General features: G+C 64.3%; 2 protein-coding genes across 10 annotated transcripts; one reads left to right on the forward strand and one right to left on the reverse strand.

Moving 5' to 3' along the window:
• Positions 1-1,664: 1,664 nt before the first annotated feature.
• PNCK (pregnancy up-regulated nonubiquitous CaM kinase) lies at positions 1,665-9,998 on the reverse strand. 8 transcript variants are annotated; one of them, XM_045051381.1, is made up of 14 exons: positions 9,253-9,998; positions 8,700-8,827; positions 6,420-6,583; positions 4,676-4,745; positions 4,296-4,427; positions 3,981-4,055; positions 3,736-3,895; positions 3,472-3,595; positions 3,220-3,295; positions 3,013-3,125; positions 2,845-2,923; positions 2,668-2,755; positions 2,379-2,523; positions 1,665-2,037 (listed from the first exon to the last, which is right to left on the reverse strand). In XM_045051381.1, the coding sequence occupies exons 4-13, from the start codon at positions 4,741-4,743 to the stop codon at positions 2,386-2,388; spliced, it is 1,053 nt and encodes a 350-aa protein (XP_044907316.1). In that variant the 5' UTR covers positions 4,744-4,745; positions 6,420-6,583; positions 8,700-8,827; positions 9,253-9,998; the 3' UTR covers positions 1,665-2,037; positions 2,379-2,385. The 8 variants fall into 8 exon arrangements, with proteins under 8 accessions (XP_044907316.1, XP_023104920.1, XP_044907317.1 ...); XM_023249152.2 differs by having other exon boundaries at positions 1,665-2,041; positions 9,253-9,996; XM_045051382.1 differs by having other exon boundaries at positions 1,665-2,041; positions 3,736-3,874; positions 9,253-9,993.
• A 4,112-nt stretch (positions 9,999-14,110) lies between these two features.
• On the forward strand, positions 14,111-22,981 carry SLC6A8 (solute carrier family 6 member 8). Of its 2 annotated transcripts, none has more exons than XM_045051377.1 (13): positions 14,111-14,400; positions 16,071-16,202; positions 17,161-17,410; positions 17,900-18,032; positions 18,889-19,023; positions 19,110-19,213; positions 19,301-19,425; positions 20,015-20,127; positions 20,249-20,377; positions 20,463-20,565; positions 20,658-20,758; positions 20,847-21,017; positions 21,441-22,981. In XM_045051377.1, the coding sequence occupies exons 1-13, from the start codon at positions 14,139-14,141 to the stop codon at positions 21,579-21,581; spliced, it is 1,899 nt and encodes a 632-aa protein (XP_044907312.1). In that variant the 5' UTR covers positions 14,111-14,138; the 3' UTR covers positions 21,582-22,981. The 2 variants fall into 2 exon arrangements, with proteins under 2 accessions (XP_044907312.1, XP_023105266.2); XM_023249498.2 differs by having other exon boundaries at positions 14,114-14,400; positions 20,249-20,386.
• Positions 22,982-24,015: the final 1,034 nt, after the last annotated feature.

Below are 24,015 nucleotides of genomic sequence, written 5' to 3' on the forward strand. Positions count from 1 at the left end.
ACAAAGTAGAGGCCGAATCAGTATCTGATGCACAAAACAAGAACAGGTAGGCGTCACGAGAGTCCAGTGTGAGGACGTCAGAGGTGGCGGGACAGGGGATGACCGGGGCCCAAACGGGAGCTAAGCGGAGGCCAGACAGCTCATTCATTGGAGGCGAGGAGACCGAGCCGTCGAGACCTGGCCGTGGCGCTGGCTGCCTCCGGTCCCCTGGAACGTGGGCAGAAACAGCAGGCACGGGAGGACTGGCTTATGTGACCCAAAAGCCTGGAGCGAAGGATGGCCTCGAAGTGGCCATGGGGACAGGAAAGGAAGCTGCCCACCCCCGCCCCCAGACCTGCCCTGGGCTCAGGGCCCCGTGGGGGCTGCGCATGGGGCACTACGGGGCAGGAAGGGGGCTGGGGGAGAAAGCTGCAGAGGGATTTGTGTGCCTGAGAATGAGCGGGCGGGCGTGCCCACCCCGGGCGGTGCCCGTCCCCGGCTACCTGGAGGCGCCCTGCACCTGGCCATTCTTCTTCGCGGAGGCCAGGCCCCTGGCTCCAACCCCAAAGGCTGCTCCAGTCCTCCCCCCTCTCCCCCCACCGCCAAGACCCAGGCCAGCGCTGGGGTCTAACTGCCCACGGGTCTAACTGCCTCCCTTCAGGTCCTAAAGGCTGACAAAGAGAAAGGTCTTCTCGGTCAGGCTCTGCAATGGGGGCTGACAGGGAGCCGCAGAGGAGGGGTGACCGGGGCGCCCAGAACTCTGAGAGCTCTTTCCCCCGTGGAGGAAGGAAGGAGGCCGGCCCGGCAGGGCCAGGAGAGGCTTGGGGGTCCTGGCCAGCAGGGCGCCGGAGCCCTGGCTCACCCACAGTGGGGTTGCAAGGGTCAGGGGTTGCAAGGGTCAGGGGCCGCACAGGCCGGAGGACCGGCCGCCGCCCTTCGTGCCACGTGCCACAAGCCGTAACCAACCCAGCCTCCGTGTCCTAGGCTGTCTTCCCCTCCCCGTCGCCGCCCCCAGCACAGGGGTTCCAAAGCCACAGTACAGTACAGACGTTGAGGCCTCAGTGGCGCCCTCTCCTGGCTAAGGAGCCCCGCCTCCACCTTCTGAGGCCGGGGTTCCCCAGGCTTCCGCACAAGAAGGTGCCCGCTGGAACCCCTCTCTGTCTGGCCAGGGCCGCGGAAGAGTGGGGGAAGGAAGGGAGAGGCTGGAGGCCACAGCCCAGGGCTCTGGCCATCCTCCAGCTACAGCGGGCCTCCACTTGCCCGTGAGCCCCTCCCAGCCTGTCCTGCAGCCCACCCCCAGGGGCCCAGAGACAGCGACCCCCGTTTGGCCTCCCGCCACCGCCCTCGGCTGGCAGCCCACAAGGCCTGAGCTGCCTCCGTTCTCTCTCAAGGAGCCACAGCCACATGCAGGCCGACCGCTGGGGTGGCGGAGCTGGCCAGCCAGGCCGCCTCTCGCCGGTGCTTTGGGGGGACCGGGACAGGAAATTCTTGAACAACTTGGGAGCTCGCCTGCCATGACGGGAGGGAGCAGAAGTTCAGGGGGCCGTAGGCGAGGTCGCGTGGCCGGGTCCCGCGGGCAGGGGGCCTGCCTCCTTGGTCTCCTTCCCACAGGTGATATCCATCCCCTCCGCCCTCATCCCCCCATCCCTGTCCCTTACCCCTCCCTCCAGCTCACCACTGGCCCATCGCTCTGTCTGTATTTATTGATTTGGGGAAAACTCGAGGGCCACGACACAAGCGGGACCACCACAGTCAGCAAAGCACAGAACAGCGTGCGGGAAGAGCTGCCCCCGGAAAGCCTCTTCGGCATCTAGAGCGGGTGTGGCAGTGACAGTGGAGCGGGATCTCCATGGACGCACCCCGCCAGCCCCCGGGCGAGGGCGGAGCCTGGGTGGCAGAGTGGGGAGACCCACTCCTGCCCCAGCGCCATGCGCCACACCCACACATCTCTAACTTTCCAGCAGAGGCCAGCCCGGGGTCCTGGGGCTGGGGAAAGGGGACTGAAAGGGCCCGCCCACAGGAAGGGAGTCCAGGAGTCAGGGCACTCGGCCTCAGCATCTGCCTGGGGGCAGCAGGGAGGAGAGAGGAGCACGGGGAAGGGGGTGGTCAGGAGGCTCCTCCGGCCTGCCCCCGCCCCCCCCCATCCCAGTCTCAGCAGTCTCAGCAGCAGTGCTCCCCGCCCCGCCCCGGGTCTTGCCATCAGGCTCCTCATGATCCCTGCAGCCACCCGCCCCCTCTGGCCTCTATCGTCTGCTTCTGCCAGAACCCCGGCTCCTTCCCTCCACCTCCACCTCCGGTCCTCAGTCCTCTGCTCTGCGAGGTGGCCACACGGAGCCCGCCCTCCTCTCAGTTCACTCGGGGGTCAGCTCCCAGTGGGTGCAGGGCCCACGCCCGCACACCTGGGCGTCACCACTTGGGGGGCTGGCCAGACCCGAGGCCAGGGTGGCTGTGGCGGGCCATCCTCCGCCCTGAGGCCTCCTCGCTCTCCGGGCTCTGCCCCAGCTTGCGGATGTGACGCAGGAAGGAAGTGGCGTTGAATGCTCGCTGTGGGGAGAGAGGGCCATCAGGCCATGCCCCGGCAATGGCCCCAAGACTCTGAGGGTCACAGAGGCCACTGGCAACCGAGGCCGTCCCCTGAGAGGCGGGGACAGCCTCGAGCCAGGTCCACAGGCCCCTCTCCACACTGACCTTCCAGTGAGTCCGGGCAAAATTCTTCTGGATCTGCTCACTGACTGAGCCCAGGATGTCCTTGTCAAAGGCTGCGTCCCCAGAGATCCTAGAGGGAGGCCACGGGTCAGTGGCAGGGGAGTCTCTGAGGGTGTGGGCCCTCTGGTCCCGGGAGAGCTTGGCAGGGGCCCCACTCACCAAAGATGCTGTAAAGCCTGCTGGCAGGTGAACCTCTTCTGTGGGTCTCGCTCCAGAAGGTGCCGGATGAAGTCTTTGGCTGGAGTGGGGACGCCAGGTCAGCCCACCCCGTCCCCGCTGCCCTCGTCACTGCCCCCTCCCTGAGCTCGGGGCCAGCTTCACGTTCACCTGATTCTGAGATGTCATCCCAAAAGGGAGAGTCAAACTCATAGCTGGCCCTCAGGATCTGGCTGAAGAGTTCAGGGTCGCTCTCGTCGTAGAAAGGGGGGTACCCACACAGCCTGGCACCCACACATGAATCACCCAGCTGCCGGGCCCTCCCCGACCCAGCAGGAGGCAGGCAGGCAGAAGAGGAGCCTCCCAGCGGTCACTCACAAGATGTAGGAGATGACACCCAGGGCCCACACATCCACAGCCTTCCCATAGGGTTTCTGCTCCAAGAGCTCCGGGGCTGGGGGCCAGAGACAGACAGACACACACCCGCACGCACACGTGCCGTGGCTTCAGTGCCGCCAGGCTCAGCCTGGTCAACCCCAGGGATGACCCACCGCCTACCCTTCCCCTGGCACCATGTCCCCCAGCCCCCTCAAGCCCCAGTGAGTCTCAGGGCGCGCCCCCCTCACTGACCCACATATCCTGGGGTCCCACAGGCGGTGCCCAGCACATTGCCAGTCTGGATTTTGGAGAGGCCAAAGTCGGAGACCATGATCTTGGAGTCCTCAAAGGGTGTAGCGTAGAGGAGGTTTTCCGGCTATGACACACGGGCGCCGGAGAAAGTGCCAGGTCAGCCCTGGCACGACCCCTGGGGCTGGGCACCCTCAAGTCCCCCAGACCCTCGGTGCACAGGGATGCCGGGTGTGGCCCCGGGCGGGCAGGCAGGAGGACGGGCACCTTGAGGTCTCGGTGCACGATGCCCAAGCTGTGCAGGTAGGAGACGGCGCCCAGGACCTGGCCCACTAGGTGGCTGGCGTCCTTCTCTGTGTAGGAGCCACGCTCCATGATGCGGTCAAACAGCTCGCCCCCCGTCACCCTGAGGGCAGCGGGGACTCGGCTAATTCAGGCCAGTCGGCCCCCACTCACCACCCAGCGCCAGCCCCAGCCGCCCCCCCGCCCCAGCTTGCCCCTGCCCTCCTCACAGCTCCATGGCCAGGTAGAGGTGGGAAGGGCTCTCGTGGACGTCCTCCAGAGCCACAATGTTGGGGTGGCTGACCCTGCAATGGCAATAGAAAGGCCCGTATGGGCCACCGCAGCCCCCTCTGGGCCTCTCGGGGCCTCGGAGTGCTTCGTCCCGGGGCCCCAGGGAACGCTCCCTCCCCCTTCTCTTCCTCTGGCCTCTGCCCCGCTTACCTAGCACAGGCCACCTCTGCCTGGTCCAGCAAGGCAGAGCCCCGGGGCCAGGCGGTCGTGGGGATGCACTGAAGGCACAGGCCTGGCCAGGGGCGAGCACGCACCTGCGGAGCACGGCGATTTCGTTCTCCACCAGGGCCTCCTTGCCTCGAAGGGCCTTCTTGGGGATGCACTTGAGGGCGACGAGGTGTGAGGAGCCCCGCTCCTGGGCCAACACCACCTCAGAGAAGGCGCCCCTGAGGCAGAGAGGGGGAGGCAGGCAGGGAGGGGGAGAGGCGAAGAGGAGGAAAGGAGGGGGCGGGGAGGGAAAGCAGAGGTGCGGAGGGGGAAGGGCCCTCCTAGCTGAAGAAGATGGGGAGGCCCTCCCGGTCCCAGGCCACCCATCCGCCCCCCCCACACACACTCACACATTCGCTGACACACACACACACACACACACACACACACACACACACACACATCACATTCATTGACACACACTCACGAGCCGAGCTTCTCCCGGATCTCATAGACGCTGCTGATGTCTTCCGTCTGTTTCTTGAGCAGCAGCATGTCTGTGGGGGGTCGGGGAGAGACGGAGGGAGGCCCCCTGCGTGAGGCCACCCTCAGTGGCAGCCCTGCTCAGAAATCGCCCCCAGCCCCAGGCCGGCAGCATTTCGCCCCTCCCCCACCGCCCAGGCCCGCACTCCCAGGTGGGCGACTCCCAGCGAGGCCACCGCAGACCTTCCTCCCCTCCCAGATACGAGGCCGCCATCCGGAGCCCCCACCCCACCCCCGCTCTGGCACCTCGACGGCGATCAGCGCCCAGACACCCCTTCTCTGCCTCCATACAACCAAGGCAGCCGCGATCGGCCGGCTTCCAGAAGGCTCCGTGCACCCCCACCCCGTCCCCTCTGGGCCCACCCCCATCCACGGCGCCCACAGACGGCCCTCCCACACCCCCAGGCCTAGACCTGTCACCCAAGGCCCAGCGCTCACAGGTACTCGCGACTCAGGCCACCAACCCTCCCAAGATGCACCTGCGACCCCCGCGCCCAGCCGCCTGCCAGGGCCACGGCCGCGGCCACCCACGCGGCCGCCCAAGTGCAGCCCGGCCCTCGGCGCCTCGGGGCGGGAGGGACTCGGCAGCCTGGGCCTCCCACGTCCCGAGCTGCGTGGGCCACGCCGGGCTTGACAGGTGTGCGCGGGGGCGCGCGGGGGCTGCGGCGGCCGTGGCCGGGACTCCCACGCGCCCCCGCCCGCGCGCGCCCGCGCCCGGGAGCGCCGGGTGCGGACCTGGAGCCGAAACTGCAGCGTCGCCTCGCGCAGTGGCCGCCGCGCCGAGCCCCCCGCCCGCGCCCCGCCGGACCCGCCCCCTCCGCGCGCGCCCCCGCCGGCCGCTGGCGACCGAGCGAACGTGCGGTGGCCGAGCGCCGCCGCGGCGCTGCAGGGCGCCTTGTAAGGCAATCGGCCGGCGCGCCGGCCCCCACCGCCTCCCTCCTCGTGTCATTCGTGCCGGTTCCTGCCGGCTCCCGGTCCCTTGGCGGCCTGGCTGGGCCGGCCCCAGGGCCTTTGCACCACCGGCTTTTGCTGTCCGAAAGTCTCTTCACCCACATGTTGACATAGCTCGCTGCGTGCCCTCAGGTCTCTTCCCTCGCGCCAGCCCTGCCACTGCCATTTCTGCCACCCTGGCCTGAGCCACCACCCGCACTCAATTGGAAGACAGCAACAGCCTCCCCATTGGGGTCCCTTTGTCCTCGGACCCCACCCTTCGCCCCTCCTACCCACAGTCTCTTTCCCACCGAGCAGCCAGAGCATCTCCTATATCTGGAGATCGTTTCACCGGACCTCCGGACCCTTCCACAGCCCTCCAGGCCATGAGGCAAAGCACAAGTGCTTACGGTGGCCTAAGGGCTCTGCATGATCGGTCCCCCTTCCCTATCGCTGCTCTGGCCCCTTTCCACCCAGTCTCCCGCTCACTCAACTAGCTCTAGCCGGCTCCAACCACACTGGCTTCCTAACCGGCCCTCAAACACACCACACATGCACCTGCCCCAGGGCCTTTGCACTCACTGCCTCTCTGCCTGGAATGCTCTTCACTCAGATACCTGCTTGGCTTGCTCCCTCACTCTGTCAGTCTCAACTCAAATTTCACCTCCTCAAACAGGCCTCCGCTGCCCACCCACCCCAGTCTGTAGAACACCACCCTGCCTGCCCTGTCTTCAGGAGATCCACCACTGCAAAATCACCTTCTCTGTCTTGTCTTTCTCATCAAAGAATCCACTCCCAGAAAGTGTCTCTGCTGAACCAGCTCGGGAAATTAGTGCAACATTCAATCCTTCGTGCAACAATTAGTTGATTCCTCCCATCCGGTCCCATCTCGGTCTGGCACTCCTCCTAGGGGGTCCAGGCCCTGCCAGGGATGGGGGGACAGCTGTTCTGGCTGTTGACAGGAGTACATCCATACAGGTCAGTGCTGCACAGGCTTCATGGAGTCACGGGAACTGCCTGCTGAATGCATCTTCACAGGGGTGTGTCTGTAGTCCTTGGCATGACACAAAGTCTCTTTTTTTTTTTTCTAATTTTTTTTTAATGTTTTTTTTTTTTAATTTATTTTTGAGACAGAGAGAGAGCATGAGCAGGGAAGGGGCAGAGAGAGAGGGAGACACAGAATGTGAAGCAGGCTCCAGGCTCCGAGCTGTCAGCACAGAGCCTGACGCGGGGCTCGAGCTGTCAGCACAGAGCCCGACACGGGGCTCGCACTCACAGAACATGAGATCACGACCTGAGCCGAAGTCGGACGCTTAACCGACTGAGCCGCCCAGGCAGGCGCCCAGTCTCTTCTTTTTTTAAAGTTTATTTATTTTGAAAGAGAGAGAGAGTGAGCATGAGCAGGGGAGGGGTGGGGGGGGGATGGGGAGACAGAATCCCAAGCAGGCTCCGTGCTGTCAGTACAGAGCCAGACACGGGGCTCGATCTCACCAACCATGAGATCACAACCTGAGCCGAAATCCAGAGTGAGACGCTTAACCTGCTGAGCCCCCCCAGGCGCCCCTGACACAAAGCCTTTCAAGAGAGTCCATGGGGCCGACAGAGGTTTTTCAAAATCATCTTTCCAGAACTCAGCTCCCACCTGTCTCTGTCCAAAACGTGGTAAGTCTGAGATGATCCCTCCAGTTCCTGCTCCCCAGCCCTTTCCCAATGGTTGCACGTCAGCAGGTCGGATCCAGGGCTGCTGTTCTGGTCAAGCCGGAAGGAATTTTACCAGAGCCCCGTGGTCACAGATCGGAACAAGAAGTGTAATTTATATACATTTGTGTTTCAGAGAAATACAAAGCATGAGGAATAAAAGCCCGGAGAAAGACAGCACAAGGGGATGTCTCTGAGGGGCAGCGGACAAAAAGTGGAGGCAGGAAGAAAAGAACTAACTTCCAAAGGGAACATGGAAAGAGTTTGAGATGGACACTGGGATCAGTTCACCGGGTGATTTTAATGCCATTGGCCTCATGTCAAAAGTGGTATCACGGTTGTTGTGGGTTTTTTTAACAGTATTTTTAAGACACCAGAAAGCACACCCTTTGCAACTGTTTGAACATCCATTGAAATATCGTAGACGTCAACTTCAAAATGCACACGTGTGTTGAGTGGTTGGGATAAAGAGCTTTTCAAAATCCTTTCCGGGGACCCCTTAGAGAAAAATTAGCTCAGAGTTGACCACAGGCCTCAATGTAAAATACCAAACCTTTAGAAGAAAACAGAGGAGAAAAATCTGTCTTAGCGTGGGCTTGGCGATGAGTTTTTATTTATCTATCTGCCTATTTATTTATTTACTTACTTACTTCCTTATTCTTAAGAAGGCTCTGCGCTAGGCATGGAACCCAACGCGTGGCTTGAACTCACAACTCTGAGATCAAGACCTGAGCTGAGATCAAGAGTGAGACGCTTAACCAACAAGCCACCCGGGCGCCCTGAGTTTTTAGATATAATATGGAAAGCATGGCCCGTGAAAGAAAATGTGAGAAACTGGACTGTATCGAAATTTTCAATGTTTGCTCTGCAAACAACACCGTTAGAGAAAGAGAAGAAAAGCCACAGGCTGGGGGAAATGTCTGTAACAGACAAATCTGATAAAGGACTGGTATTCAAAATAAACAAGGGGCTCTTAAAACTCAACAAAACAGCTCGATTAAAAAATGGGCAAAAACAAAGAAATGCAAACAAGTAAGCATAGGAAGAGATGCTTGAGGTCCTACGTCCACAGGGAAGTGCAAAAAATATTTTTAATGTTTATTTTTGAGAGAGAGAGAAAGAGTATGAGCAGGGGAGGGGCAGAGAGAGAGAGGGGGACAGCAGAGAGCCCGATGTGGGACTCCATCATGACCTGATCGTGACCTGAGCCCAGGTCTGACAGTTAACACTTAACCGAGCCCCGCAGGCACCTGGGAAGTGCAAATTACAAAACTAAATGTACTCTTCCCAAACGAGGGAGCAATCGTGCTTCTATTTACCTAAAGGAGTTGAAAACTTACGTCTACACAAACGGCAGCACGGAAATGTTTAGAGCAGCTTTGTTCATCATCGCGCCAACACTGGAAGCCACCCTGATGTCCTCAGGTAGGTGAATGGATAAAATAACTGCTCGGTGAAACAAGTCCGCCTGAAAACAGCAACATACTGTAAGATTCTCTTTATGTGACATTCCAGAAGAGGCAAAAAAGGTAGAGACAGGGACCACATCAGGGGTTGCCAAGGGTTTGAGACAGGGGAGTCCCGGGTGGCTGGGGGAAGCCTAGATGTTTAGGGCTGGGAGGCCGGACACCCTGGAGAAGTCAAGACCCAGAGAAGTGGACAGCAGAAAGAGTGAAGCTTAACATACACAAATTTTAAAATAATCCTTCAGGAAAGTGGGGGATCCCAGGAAGGAATGCAGACCCACCGAAGAATCTAGGTGGATTACAGATGTATGCAACCACCTTGCTGAACGGGATTGGGGGAAAGGGGCTGATGAAAGTCACTAGGAAATGAGGGAATTGGACGGGGAGGGGGGGTGGGGGGGCAGGGTTCACTTTAAAGTGGAGACACCTGAAGTACAGGCACGACCCCAGCGCGATGACCGAGGCCGACATACAGCAGTGAGTCATGCTGGCAGCTCCTCGTCTCTATAACCATCACCCGGGCTACTCGTGACAAAAACACCAGACAAACCAAACTGTCCAGGCGGTTAAACATGAAGAAAGTCTAAGAGGAGACGTGACAACAAATGCAGTGTGGTCCTGGGGCAGAGCAAGGACATTAGAGGCAAGCTGAGGAAATCTGAGTTCTGACTACGGACTTGGGTTAATAACTGGTTGGTTATTGTAACAACGCGTAGGCAGGGCGCCGGGGTGCAGAGGCACCCGGTTCGAGCGCCCCAAACACATCAAGTTCAGCCCCTCCAAACTCCAAAGACAGAGAAACTAGGGGTAGTGAAACAGGAAAGGGACTTATTTCGGTGAGGCCAACACCGGGAAGACAGCGAATACTTCCAGGTTTGTAGAACAAAAACGTGGGGCGGAGGGAGGCGGGTGCATGCGGGTGGGCAGTGAAGGTCAAACGGATTGTATGTTCCGGGGCGGGATCTTGCTGGCTCGGGGGCAGTCCCTCTGCTGGAGGGGGTAGTTTCGGTTCCCATCTGGGGGTGCTTTGCCAACAGACCAGCTGGAAGGGAGAGGCCAACTGGCAAGGGTGAGGTCAAAATGGAGCTGGCCGAAGCCCTCTGTCAAATACAGCACACTAATGTGCAGTCTTGCAACAGGGGAAGCTGCCCCCCCCCCCCCGCCCCGCGCTGCCCTGCGTAGGGGTAGGAGGCTCAGATTGCCCCTCCCTAGTCCTGGGGACCCTCCAAACCTCCAGCCCCCAGCCCCGGGGCAGCTCCCTGCCCCAGTCGTGGAAAGCACAAAGCCCTTCAAGGTGGATCCCACCCTTTGTTCCCAGCTAATTCTAATTCCAAAACTCCTTGTGCCCCTACCCTATCTCCTGGTGCCCCTGGGATAGCCAGCCACTCCCGGGTGGGGCACCCCCCTCACCCACGGGCCCGCTCCTCAGGCCGTGGCCACCCGAGATCGGGTGGGCCGCGCAGCCCCAGCCTCTGTGGGCACAGGGTCCAATTCCCAGGCCTCCCCGGACAATGAGAGCCTTCCGCTCACACCCCCTTCCTGCCCTCCCTCTGGCTCTCTCCTCCTCCTCTCCCCCTCCTCCTCAGCTCCTCCGGCAACTCCAGCCTCACTGGGCTCTGAAAGGCAGCCCCCCCTGCCTTGGGCCCAGGAAATCTGTGCTTGTCACTTCGAAGCGGCCTTGGTGAGAGGCCCCCACCCACTCCCTCACGTGCTCGGGAGCCAGCCTCACGGGGGTACAGGGGCCTGGCAGGAGCCACGGAGGCTTAGACCGGGCTTGCAGGGGGGAAGGTCTCCTGGCCCTCGGCACCCCACTCACCCCCAGTGGCTCCCGCCCGCCCGGGGAGGAGAGGGGGGCAAGATATACCTTCCCCAAGCCCCAAGAACCCCCCGCCCCTGCCACCACCCCGAGGGCTGCAACTCCCTCCGCTTGTGTCCTGTTCAGATGGTCAGCACCAGCCCCAGGAACGCTGTGGCTGTCCTTGGCAGATCGGAAGCTCCCACGCGCTGCTTGGGGCAGCACCACAGGAGCCAGAGTTCCGGCCTCCAGCTCCCACTCGGGGCGACTCCCGCCGATTCATCCCGGCCGGAGGCGAGGACCAGTCCATGAACTTCGCATCCCATAGATGCCCAGCTCGCCTTGGCAGTGCAGGTGCCAGGGGATGCACACCCATCTCTCTGGCCTCCCCGGGACAGGTGGCAGCCAAGCCGAGTCTGCAGGGGCAGAGGAAGGTCAGCCCAGACAGCGGGCCCGGCGCGGGTCACGGGGGCAGGTCAGCTCAGGGGGCATGCTGCTCTGCAGTGCTGGGAGCCCACATGTCAGCTCTTGCCCAATTTTGTGCACCTCGGAGAGGAATCTGACTCCGTCTCCAGCACAGACAAAAGCCCAGAGAAGATCAGATGGGGAGGGACAGGGGAGATTTGTCCAGCGTGGCTGCTGGGGCTGAGAGGAGGAGGCCACTGGGGCCAGGGGCGGGGCGTGGTTACCTGCTTGGGGGAGACTGGAGTGGCGGGGGGGGGGGGGGAGGCGCAGCAGCCCTGTCAAGTCTGGTCTGGGGGCCTGTTGCACCCCCCAGGTCATGGAGCGCCCCCCCAAGGAGGGTCTAGAGACACCCCATGAAGGCTCCCCCTGGAGGGGTGCCAGCTTGGGTCCTAGAGCCCCGGAGCTCCCCGGGCCCTTCTCAGCACTCACCTCCCCCTCGGGCCTCCCTGTGGCCCCTCCGGCCAAGCTGCCCCCCCTCCCAGCAGCCTTGGATCTCACGGATCTCACGGATCTCACGATCTCACGCAGGCAGCTCACTCACTGCTCAGCCACTGGCCTTTGAACCTGCCTCCCCTCCCAGGGGAGAGAGACCCGCCCTTGGCTCCTTCAAAGGCCCTCCTCAGGTTCCCCAGGTCTTGCCGCCTTCACCCTCGGCCCTCCCTGCAGCGGCAGCCATTTCCCCAAAGTGCCACCCGCTGGCCCACACCCCCTCCAGCCACTGCCTTCTCTCCCCGCCGCGCTCCTGGTACAAGCAAGATCTTAAATTCTCGAAAGGGTTGCCTGCACCCGGCGGAGTCCGCGCGTCCTCACTTCCCCCTGCTTGTCAGGGCGCTGTCTGACCTCTGCCCAAAGACCATGTCCATCACGGCTACCGCCCTCCCTTCCGCGGGCACCCCCGCCCCCCCGCCACCCACCGGGACGAGATCTGTGGTTCACTGGGCTACTCGTCTTTCCCCTCTGCCCTTGCTCCCCGGTGGCCCCCACTTCTCCACGACGCCTACATGTCACACACTTCTCGGTGGCCTCTGTCTGCAGACCAGCTTCAGTCTGACACTGGGCCAGAGAAAACTCCAGTTAGGGTCTTCCGATGAACAGAGCCGCCGGCCACCTGGCGCATCCCCAAGCCTCACCCCGCTCCCCCGTGCCCTGACCCAACCTGAGCACAGGCCACCTGGCCAGGCTTCCACAAAGCCCCCGCCCCGGAGGCTACTCCAGCCATCCTGGGAGGAGGGCCTGCCCCTCCTCACCCAGCAGGCTCAATCTGGCTCGGGCCAGAACTGCTTTTCTTCTAAAAGCCGCCGGATGGCTGAGGGTTTAGCTTAACAGGATGAGCCATCTGGGGACTGCAGCCTGGTGATCGCAGAGTCTGGGAGTGGTGGGGGGCGGGGGCACCCTTCCCGTCCCCAGGCCGGGACAACGACCCTTTCCTTCCCCACCCCATGGCTGCTCTTCGCCCTGCAAAGTTCCCAACAGGCTGCTCGGCTGCGGGTCGGGAGGCCGCCGAACACCCTTGCTAAAGGGAGGCCTGAAGGTCCCTGGAGAGAGAAGCTGTGCAGGTGGGGGGTGCTGGGCCTCCCAGCTGAGGCCTTCGGGGGAGGGTCTGTGCACCTGACAGGCACCAGGGGGCAGCCTTGCCCTATTCGTGCCTGAATCTCCAGCACATCTGGCACGGGTGGGGGCAGCGAGGGTCCCTGCGACCCCTCCTTGGTGACAGTGTGTTGCTTTGCCGGGCAGGCTTGTCCTCGCCCACTTAGGAGACTCAGAGAGACTTCTCACCCCAAGAGCTGGGACGCTGACCTCAAGCTTCCAGGGTTTCGACGCTGAACGCCAGGAGGAGGCAGGGCGGTGCCTCTGGTAAAGCCCCCCCCCCAGCACACCTGGAGACAGAGCCCCAGTCCAGCCTTTCCCTCGCCCGCCAGCTCAGCCCCACTCCCTCGGGAGGCAGAAGCAGCCGGCAGGCCCTCTGGTGCGGGGCGCCAGGAAGCCCTAGGCCTTGGTACCCACCACTGGCCCAGGCCCTAGCTGGGACTCAGAGAAGGGCCAGAGGGATGGGACAGACTGGAAGGAGGTGGGGAGAAGAGGAAAGGAGGGCAAGGATGGCTGGAAGGCAGCCAGGGAAGTGGCTTTCCTAGAACCAGGAAGGGCAGGTTAGGAGGGGCGATCTGGGAGGGAGCCAGGCCCAGATAAACTCGGGGTCAGGAGTGGCTCTGTCCCTGGGAAGGACGTGCTGGTCGGCGCCCCAGGTAGCAGCCATCCTGCTTCCCGCCGGAGTGGCGTCTCCTCATCGGGAGGAGGGAAGGAGGAGGTGGGCGGAGTGACGGGGAGGGCGGGACGGCGGGGGGAGGGGGACCAGCCCGGTCGTGGGGGTGGGGCGACAGTGACATCACCGGGAGTCGGTTCTTAAGCGGCAGCCGCTCGGACCGGGAAAGAGAGGGACGGTCGGAGCGCGGTGGCGAGTCGCTGAGCCCGCCGCGGCCCCGAGAGCGGCTGGAGCCGCCGCCGCCGGGAAGGAGGGGCGAGCGCGCCTCGGCCGTCGCCGTCGCCGCCGCCACCGCCACCGCCGCCGCCGCCGCCGCCGCCGCCGCCGCCGCCGGAGCCGCGAGCGAGCCGGGCAGCCGCGCCGGCCCGGGCCGGGGCGGGGGGCGCGGGCCGCAGGCCCCTGCTCCGGCCGCCGCTTGCAGACCGTGGGCGCCCGATGCCGCCCGCGCCCCGCTAGGCTGAATTTCGGGCCGGGCGAGCCGCCGCCGCCACCGCCCGAGCCGCGGACAGGAGTCTCGGGAGCCACCGCCGCCGCCCGGCCGGGCCCCGCCGCCGCCCGCGCGCCCCCGGGCCCCCGACACACATGAGATTCTTCAGGCTCACTTTCAAGTGCTTCGTGGACTGCTTCTGACCGCGCCGCCCCGCCTCCCCGACCCCCGGCCCGGCCGCCCCCGGCCCCCCGGCGGGCCCGCGCCTTCGGGGCCCCCCAGCGCCACCGGCGCCCTCCGCCGCCCGTCCGCCCGCCCCCGCGAGGCGCCGCGCCCCCCGGCCCGGCCGCGCGGCCCGCCGGGGCCATGGCGAAGAAGAGCGCCGAGAACGGCATCTACAGCGTGTCCGGCGACGAGAAGAAGGGCCCCCTGATCGCGCCCGGGCCCGACGGGGCCCCGGCCAAGGGCGACGGCCCCGCGGGCTTGGGGGCGCCCGGCGGCCGCCTGGCCGTGCCGCCGCGTGAGACCTGGACGCGCCAGATGGACTTCATCATGTCGTGCGTGGGCTTCGCCGTGGGCCTGGGCAACGTGTGGCGCTTCCCCTACCTGTGCTACAAGAACGGCGGAGGTGAGCGCCCCCGCCCCGCCGCGTCCCCGCTCCTCCTCGCCAGGGGCCCCCTCCCCCGCCCGCCCCACCGGGGCGCGGGGCCGAAGTCCGGGATAGGGGGTGCTGGAGACCGCCCCTCGCTGGCCGCTGCCGCTCGGTGGCTCAGCCCCGGCGGCCTCCACCCCCCAGCCGGTCATGTGCCTGGCAGTGTGTGGGGGGAGGGGGCCGGCGAGCCAACTGCCGAAGCCCCGGGACTGCCTCCCCCCGGACTCCTGGCGCAGGGGCCCCGGAGTGATTGGCCACGGAGGTGGGAAGGCGATGCCTGCCCCCTGGGGGGCTCCCAGAGGTGAGGAGCCCAAGCTGCCCCCGCCGGTCAGGCACACAAGTGGCACATTGTGCGGGGCCCCCACGTGTGCACACACGAACACACACACACACAATGGACTACTCTGTCCCTCCCCCTGCCCTCTCCTCCCCTCCCCTCCCTTCCCCTCTCTTCTCTTCCCCTCTCTCCCCTCTCCTCCCCTCCCTTCCCCTCCCCTCCCCTCCCCTCTCCCCTCCCCTCCCCTCCCCTCCAGCCTGGGCCTGGAACACTGGGTGCCTGAGCCAGGCTTGGGTAGCCTGCGGCCTGGGCCGCCTGGCGCCGCCGCTGGACACACTGCACGCATACCCCATGCCCGCCTGCCCCGGGCCCAGCTTAGCAACAGCGATAGCCACCGGGTGTCCTGTGACTGCAAAGTAGCGCTGGGGCTGGGGGAAAGCCATGGTGACTGGATGATGGGTGGGAAACTGAGGCCCAGAGTGAAGGCCTTGGCCCAAGGTCACACACAAGAAGGATGCTTGGGACCAGCAGCCGGACAAGCTGCAGCCAAGCCCGACTTCTGAGTAATGCAGAGCTGAGCTGGGGCAACAGAAGGGGGCCTGGAGAGGACAGGAGAGCAGCCGGGGGGGGGGGGGAGGCTGCTGATGCCCAGCTCCCCTTACCCCCCACCTCTGGCCTGTGGTCTCTGGCCCCACGTTGCCTGCAGCCTCTAGAGCCAGGCTCACCAGAGTTTGTACTACCCCACCTTGACTCCCTCTGTCTTTGTTCACCGATACCCCGAGATCCCCCCCCCCAACCGTGCCCCCTGGCAGAAGACTGCCACCCACCCTCTTCCCTGGACCTTCATGCTTGCAGGCAAGTGCCTGGGTGCAGGAAAACCCAGGCTCCCCGTCCTTGCCCAAGCCAGACAGGCCCCCAGGCCGGAGTGCCAGCCATGGCGCACACACGCACGCACACGGACGCATCCACATGGCCTCACCGCTCTTTCCCGTGCTGCCTGGCCAACTGCGACACGAGGCCGTATGTGTCCTCCGTGCCTGTTAGGTCACCCTCGGTGACAGTGGGGCCAGAAGCCTTGTGAGCACAGGGGCCCCCTACCCAAGAAACAGGGCTGTAAGCATCGGGGGACGGCCACATCCCTCCCGACATTCCAACCCCCTCCTCCCAGCAAGGCTGTTCACCTTGCAACTCTGAGTCAGTGGCCACCCCCTGCACTGATTCACCCACTGGGAAGTTAGGATGGGGCCGGGGAGGAGCCCGGAGCTGGCTCCTCCCTGGCCTCCCACGGCTTCCGAAAGCTGGGCTGGCCAGCCAGGGGCTAAGGGGCCGCCCTGGGCAAGTGCCCACCCTTGTGTTCTTCCTCCCCCAGGTGTATTCCTTATCCCCTATGTCTTGATCGCCCTGGTCGGAGGAATCCCCATTTTCTTCCTGGAGATCTCACTGGGCCAGTTCATGAAGGCCGGCAGCATCAACGTCTGGAACATCTGCCCCTTGTTCAAAGGTGAGCGGCCCCAAGCCGGTCCCGTTTGCCCTCTCCCTCAGCGACCCCTCCCCTTTCCCACTGCTAGGGCAAAACTGGCACCCACTTGAGAAATCTTGTCTCATCTGAGCACCAGGCCGGGGACCCGGTGCATACCCCCCAAGTCACGAGTGGGAAGCCAGAGGATCTGGAGACCACCCAGTGACCTTAGGCATGCGGGGAATGGGAGTCGGGGACTGGCCCCTCCACCAGGGTGAGGGTGCCCAGGCCCAGCAGAGCCGGGAACAGACCCTGCCAAGCATACTTGGCTCACCAGGGCTGAGCAGAGGGTGCGAGAACAGGAGATGATGTCAAGGGCCAGCTCTCCCAAGGCCAGAGGGCCAGCCTAAGGAGGTGGGGCAGCAGCTATGGGAAGTTCAGGGAGGATCTGAAGGGAAGGACTATTGGCAAAAGTCACTTTAGAGCTCCTTCTGCATGTGGGCAATGTCCCTGTTATCTCTCAAGGCCTTAGGAGGGACCCTGGGGAGGCCAGGGCTCAGAGAGGTGAAGCGACTGGCCCCGGTTGCCCGCTGAGAGAGTGACCATCTCCCACACCACCCCAGGTCACCAGGAAGCCCCCAGCTGCTGAGTACTGGGGGCCACTGGGGGGCCAGCTGGAGGCTTGGCCCTCCATCAACCGCCACGGTGGCAGTGGGACCCAGAAGGGGACCCGTGTGTGAGACTAGGGAATTCACAGGAGCTGAGGCTCCGACTGCAGCAGGAGGGGAGGGTTCAAGGGAGGAACCTCGAGCCAGCCCTCTAGTGTCGGGCTACTCGGACAAGTGAGAGTCCAGGGGCTCTCTGCATCTGCCCTCCCCACCATCCTCCCACCACATCTCAGTCATGCTCCAAAGACTTCTCTGAGCTCGGTAGGATAGATAAGGGGGGCGGTGGGGAGCAGCCAGAGAAGAGCCCACGCAGAAACTCCTTTTCTTCCCAGGCCTGGGCTACGCCTCCATGGTGATCGTCTTCTACTGCAACACCTACTACATCATGGTGCTGGCCTGGGGCTTCTATTACCTGGTGAAGTCCTTCACCACCACGCTGCCCTGGGCCACATGTGGCCATACCTGGAACACTCCTGACTGTGTGGAGATCTTCCGCCATGAAGACTGTGCCAATGCCAGCCTGGCCAACCTCACATGTGACCAGCTTGCTGACCGCCGGTCCCCTGTCATCGAGTTCTGGGAGTGAGTCAGGCGCCTCTGGGCCAAGCCCTGCCTGTCCCTGTCTGTGGGCTCCCCATATGGCCCGGGTCTGCGTGTGCTGGGGCCCGGCCCCCTGGGGGGCGGGGGCAGGGCGGGATGCCGAGCAGGGGCCACTCCCAGGCCCTGCCTGTCCTCCAGGAGCCCCCCACGCGGTCCCTAGGGGAGCTGGAATGGACGGGCCTCACTCCCTCACCACTTCTCGGTGCCGGGCATCGTCAGTCCCCTTGTGCCTGCCAGCCTGGGGGAGGGGAGACCACCGAGGGCACGACCAGCCTCTGGCCAGGGGCTCCCGGGCTCCTGCCTCCCACACTGCAACGCCCCCGGGCTGTGGGCTTGGGCTGGGTGCCCGGGTGCCCAGGGGGGCCCAGCTGGACCCGAGGGCTGCGGCACGGGGGAGTACTGCCCCGGCGACAGCTCCCGGGTCGCTTTGCCCTCTGCTGCGGCAGCCCTGACGGGCTGTCCCTCCCCCAGGAACAAAGTCTTGCGGCTCTCTGGGGGGCTGGACGTGCCAGGGGCCCTCAACTGGGAGGTGACCCTGTGTCTGCTGGCCTGCTGGGTGCTGGTCTACTTCTGTGTCTGGAAGGGGGTCAAGTCAACAGGAAAGGTACAGCTGGAGGCCAGCGGGCGGGTGGGGGGGGGGTGATGATGGCAGGGGTGGGGGCAGCATGGCCGATGGGGAGAAGAGGCATCTCCACTGGGGGGGGGGACCCCCGCCACGCGAGGTGACCGGGCCAGGGCCTGAGGAGGGGGCAGGTACTTGAATCCAGGCCACTGGATTTCCCACGCATGCCTGCGTAGTCAGTCCTCCCCACCCTCCAAACTCCAGCCCAGACGGCTTCCGTCCTGAGGGGACAGGCCCAGGCGACAGCCAGATGAACTTGCCTGTGTCGGGCATCCCCGCCCCAGTTTCCCTCTCTTCCTCACTCACTACTTCCTCACTCTCTGCTTTGCGGCCAGCCTGGGGGGACCCGGCCCGTGGCCCTCCCTTGCCTACCTGTCCTGCTCTGCTGAGGGTGGGAGGGAGGCAGAGGTCTTCGCGGTCACCTCGCTGTCGCCTCTGTCTCCGGCCGGCCCAGTCCACTCCAGACTACCCAGGACCCTGCCCCTGTGCAGAGAACCACCTGCAGTCAGGGGCACGGGAGGCATGGGACCTGCCTCCAGGCTGATGTCCTGCTCCCCACCCGGGGAAGGTCCTGCCTCCGCCCTCCCTCTACAGCTGACCTGTCCTTGTGGGGGCGGCCGATGGCCAGCTGAGCACCCCGCTTCCTTCGGGAGGAGCCCAGGCTCTGAGGAGTAGAAGGGGGGGTCTGTAGGCTGGCCTCCCGCTTGACCTCGGAGCAGACCGTACCACAGTGGGGGGAGTGCGGCCCGCCTGCCCCCCTGCTGAGGCTGGGAGCCCCTAAGTGGGGAGGCGGGGGCCGCAGGACCCCTTCTGAGCAGCGCCCCCACCCCCACCCCAGATCGTGTACTTCACGGCTACATTCCCCTATGTGGTCCTCGTCGTGCTATTGGTGCGGGGAGTGCTGCTGCCCGGCGCCCTGGATGGCATCATCTACTATCTCAAGCCTGACTGGTCGAAGCTGGGGTCCCCTCAGGTGAGGGGGCGGTGGGCTGGACGGGACGAGGGGCGGGCCAGGCCGGCAGGGCCCCTCACCTCCTCCCCGCCTTGGTCTATCTCCAGGTGTGGATAGATGCCGGGACCCAGATTTTCTTTTCTTACGCCATTGGCCTGGGCGCCCTCACGGCGCTGGGCAGCTACAACCGCTTCAACAACAACTGCTACAAGTAGGTGCCGCAGGCCGCCCCCGCCCCCGCCGCGCGTCCGCAGGCAGCAGGCGGCCTGACCAGTCCCCGCGGCCCCTCTGCCCCCAGGGACGCCATCATCCTGGCCCTCATCAACAGCGGGACCAGCTTTTTCGCTGGCTTCGTGGTCTTCTCCATCCTGGGCTTCATGGCCGCAGAGCAGGGTGTGCACATCTCCAAGGTGGCGGAATCAGGTGAAGACCCCGACCCCTCCGCCCGGCCTTCCATCCTAAAAGACCCCATCCGCGAACACACGTGCACACAGACGTTCTGGGAAACGAGAGACAGATTCACTTCGCTTGTCCCGTCACTCGGGGCCGAGGGAGGCCTGGCCGAGCAGCTGCGAGGCACAGCTGTTCCCGTCGGCCCCGAGCCGGAGCCTCGCGGGCCGGGCCACGGGGGGCCTCGAGCTCTCGTCCGTCCATCCGTGCATCCCTCCCCGGGGCCCTGGGCTGAGCCCCTCACATTCGGCCGAGTGTTGCAGAGGGAGAGGAGGGGCTTTCCGGGGTGAACGGTGACCGGTGACCACAAGGGCAGCCGGCCGGCAAGACCCGGAGCCTGAGCCAGACACCCCGCTCTCGCGGGCTCGGCCCCCCCCCCCGCCCCCGGCAACACCTTGACTCAAGGGGAAAGGCCCCCAGCCACCGCACGCCCCGCCCCGGCGTCATGCCTCAGTTTGGAAGCTCAGGGAAGGGGAGAAGGGGAGGGCGGCGGGCAGTGACGAGGCCGGACGGAACGGAACGCGGGACACAGGTGTCGAGACCCTGCCACTTCCCCCTTCAGGGCCCGGCCTGGCCTTCATCGCCTACCCCAGGGCCGTCACGCTGATGCCTGTGGCCCCCCTCTGGGCTGCCCTGTTTTTCTTCATGCTGTTGCTGCTCGGCCTGGACAGCCAGGTTTGCAGGGGGGGCGGGGGGGGACAGGACAGAGGGTGCCGGGAGGGTGGGGGAGGCCCCGGGGCGAGGGGGGACGGCTGGCAGGTGGCCACAGGGGCGTGGCCTGAGCGCCCGGCCACAGTTTGTAGGTGTGGAAGGCTTCATCACCGGCCTGCTCGACCTCCTCCCGGCCTCCTACTACTTCCGTTTCCAAAGGGAGATCTCCGTGGCCCTCTGCTGCGCCCTCTGCTTTGTCATCGACCTCTCCATGGTGACTGATGTGAGTGGGGGCGGGGTGGGGGCCGCCCCAGGCCTCCCGCTGCCTGCCTCCTTCCCTGACCCGGCTCCGTCCCCAGGGCGGGATGTATGTCTTCCAGCTGTTTGACTACTACTCGGCCAGCGGCACGACCCTGCTGTGGCAGGCCTTCTGGGAGTGCGTGGTGGTCGCCTGGGTGTACGGTAGGTCCGGGCCCCGGGGCGAGCTGGGGGTGCGGGCCGGAGCAGGGGTGGTGGGGCGTCCGGCTCCAGCCCTCCCGCCTCGCTCGCCCCAGGAGCCGACCGCTTCATGGACGACGTCGCCTGCATGATCGGGTACCGCCCTTGCCCCTGGATGAAATGGTGCTGGTCCTTCTTCACCCCGCTGGTCTGCATGGTAAGGGCCGGGGGAGGCCCGAGCCGGGGGAGGGGTGCCGAGGGCCCGCCGCTGGCTGAGCGCGTGGCGGGGGGGTTCTCACCCACAGGGCATCTTTATCTTCAACGTGGTGTACTACAAGCCGCTCGTCTACAACAACACCTACGTGTACCCGTGGTGGGGCGAGGCCATGGGCTGGGGCTTCGCGCTCTCCTCCATGCTGTGTGTGCCCCTCCACCTCCTGGGCTGCCTCCTCAGGGCCAAGGGGACCGTGGCTGAGGTCAGTCCCCTGCACCCCCTCTTCCCTGCACGACTCCCTCCTCCCTCCCTCCCTCCCTCCCTCTCACCCTCTCACCCACCGGATCAAGGCGTTTCCTCCCAAGTGCCCCTTCTCCCACCCACTACTAGGATGTAGCATCACGCTAGGAGTCTCTGGGCCAGAAGTCTCTGGGCCGGCCCACAGGGGGGTGGATGGAAGGAACGCTGAGCCTCCAGGTCCCGAGGTCACGGCAGGGGGAGGAGAGAGAGGTCTGTCCCTAGCCCCTGCCCCGTTTCCCTAGGACAGAGTGTGGGGTGTGGTCAGTGCCTGTGGGAGGGGCCCCGGACCCCCACCCGTGGCAGGTGGTGGGAAGTGGAGAGAGACCAAGGGGAAAAAGCGTATGCGCCCCTCCCGGGGACTTGAACGTGTCCCTCTCTCCTGCAGCGCTGGCAGCACCTGACGCAGCCTGTCTGGGGCCTCCACCACTTGGAGTATAGAGCTCAGGACTCCGATGTCAGGGGCCTGACCACCCTGACCCCAGTGTCCGAGAGCAGCAAAGTGGTGGTGGTAGAGAGCGTCATGTGACAGGCACCCCGGCTCACATCACCAGCTCACCCTCTTGTAGCCATAGCAGCCCCTGCTTCGGCCCCCAACCCCTCCCGGGGGCTTGCCTTTCCCTGACACTTTTGGGGGTCTGCCTGGGGAGGGGGGGGAAGCACCACGAGTGCTAACTAAAATAACTTTTTTTCCATTTTTAATAAAACGCCAAAAATATCACAACCCACCAAAAATAGATGCCTCCCCACCCCCCACCCAAGCTGGTACACACGCTGCTTCCTAGGCCCTGCCCACCGCCCTCCCCCTAGTGCCCGCCGCAGATGCGCCTCACCGGCCCCCAAGTGCGCCTGCCTCTCCGGGCTCTGCCCTGCACACCCCAGGGTGGCCCCTAGAGGAGGCAGCGGCGGCTGCTTGGGGGACAGGACAGGAGAGGGGAGGAGGGAGGTGGGGGAGGGGCTGCGGAACCAGGGCGAGTATTTCAGCCGGGCTAGACCCCCTCTCCCCGTCCCAGTCCCTATCCTAGAAGCTTAGAGAGCCAGCCAGCAAGGGAACCTTCTGGTTCCCGCGCCAATTGCCACCAATATCAGTTGTGTGAGCTTGTGTACGAATGCATGTGTGCGTGAGTATGTAGGATAAACCTAGATCTCTTAGCAAAGGTGACTACCAGGTGTAAACTGTGCCTGTGGGCTAACGAGGCTTGTATTTTGCACATTTTATAAAAACTTGAGGAAAAGAGATTTCTGCTTGTATATTTCTAAAGAGAAAACCGCCCAGCGTCCCTCTCCTTGCCGCTCCCTGCCCCTCTCAGCACCCCTGAAGTCCTCTGCCCCAGCCAAGGAGTGTGAATTTATAGATCTAATTTTCATAGGCAAAAGCTTCAAGCTGTTGAGCGCGCGAGTCTGTCGTGTGGGTGTGCATGTGTAGCGCCCGGCCCCAGACCGGGTGGAGGAGTGCATGGCCGCGGGGGGTGGGCGTGGGGGGGGGCCGGAGCATCCCCGCACCCCCTCTGCCTGCGAGGCGGCGGGGTGAGCGGAGGCGGCATCCTGACCCCTGGGGGATCTGGGGCTGCTCACCTGGAGCGCTCAGGCCCGCCCCCGCCCTGCCCCCTGGGCCGGGCGCCACTGCAGGGATCTGAGGTGGGCACCGGCCAGGGAAGGGACCCCGGGCACGGCTCCCACCTGCGAGCTTAAGGCTGATGCACTTTCCACGGCTCAAGTCTTCCATGTAGCAGCTTTAATTAACCCACGTGTGTGTCACGTCCGATTCCGAGACAGCCGAGCGGACCCTAGAAAGGCTTCCCCCACCCCGCGCCACCCCGACGTCGGTCGGAGGGGTGGGACTGGGTGAGGGCGGGGGTCCGGCGGGGACATTCTTACTGTGCTAAAAAGCCACTGCAAACATAGCAATAAAACATGTCATTTTCCAAAGCCGGCTCTGGTTCCACCTCTGCTTGTCGCGAGGGGTAGTGGGGTCGGGTCAGGGGTGCTGGGGCTGCAAGCGGGGGGAGCCTTCCCACCTCGAGCTGCTTCCTCGGGCAAGTATTCGTTGTGAGGGTCTGCGCCCGGCGCTGTTCCAGGAATAGGGGTAGAGAAGGTGACAAAGCCGGGAGAAAGGGTAACTGGAGAGGAAGGCCAAGAGCAGGGAAGGTGGGTGGGAAGTGGCCAGCGCGGAGATTCCCCAAGACGGCCCAAACACTCACTGCACCCAACAGAGCAGGTCACCTCCCGAGGGACAGGCGGGTGGGGCTGCTAGGAAGGAGGCTAGGGACAAGGCTGCAGCAGAGCCCAGGAAGCCGGACAGGGCACGAGCAGCATACTGGGGGCCTGTCTTGTCTGCAAGGCCTGCGAGGCCGTCCGCAACAGGGCTGCGGGCGGTTGGGACGCAGGGTCGAGAGGAGCCAGGGAGACGCCGTGAGCCTGAGCACTTGAGCACCGGGAAGGGCAGCACTGCCAGGCCCTCCCTGCACCCAGGGAGATGCGGGAGAGAAGGTCTGGAGGTGGCGGTGGCCACTGACTGTGGGCCTATTGTGCCAGAGATGTCGCCTCAGTGGGAGTGTCTCGTCAGCAGGTGGACAAGGAATCTGCAGTTCCAGAAAGAGTCTGGACTGGAGAGAGAACATTAGAGGCTCTCAGCACACAGAGAGGGGCCAGAAAGCCCTGAAGCTGCCCCAGCTCGCCAAGGGCGGCCGAGAGCCGTGTAGAGGGACAAGCGGCCCACGCACCAAGCCCTGGGGTCCTGGGACACCCTAGAGGTGGCAGAGAAGAGAGGGAACTGGTAGCAGAGACTGAGGAGGAGTGGCCAGGGGGGAGGGAGGGACCCCAAGCGCAGGGTGGCCTCCTGGATCAGGAGTCTCTCTCTCACACACACACACACACACCTAGGGCGGGAGGTGATCAGCTCCCCGGGGTGCTGCTGATGGTCCAGGGCGATGAGGCCCTAGAATGCTCACTGCGTGTGACAG

This window comes from Felis catus, chromosome X (genome assembly GCF_018350175.1).
Source record: "Felis catus isolate Fca126 chromosome X, F.catus_Fca126_mat1.0, whole genome shotgun sequence".
NCBI lineage: Eukaryota > Metazoa > Chordata > Mammalia > Carnivora > Felidae > Felis > Felis catus.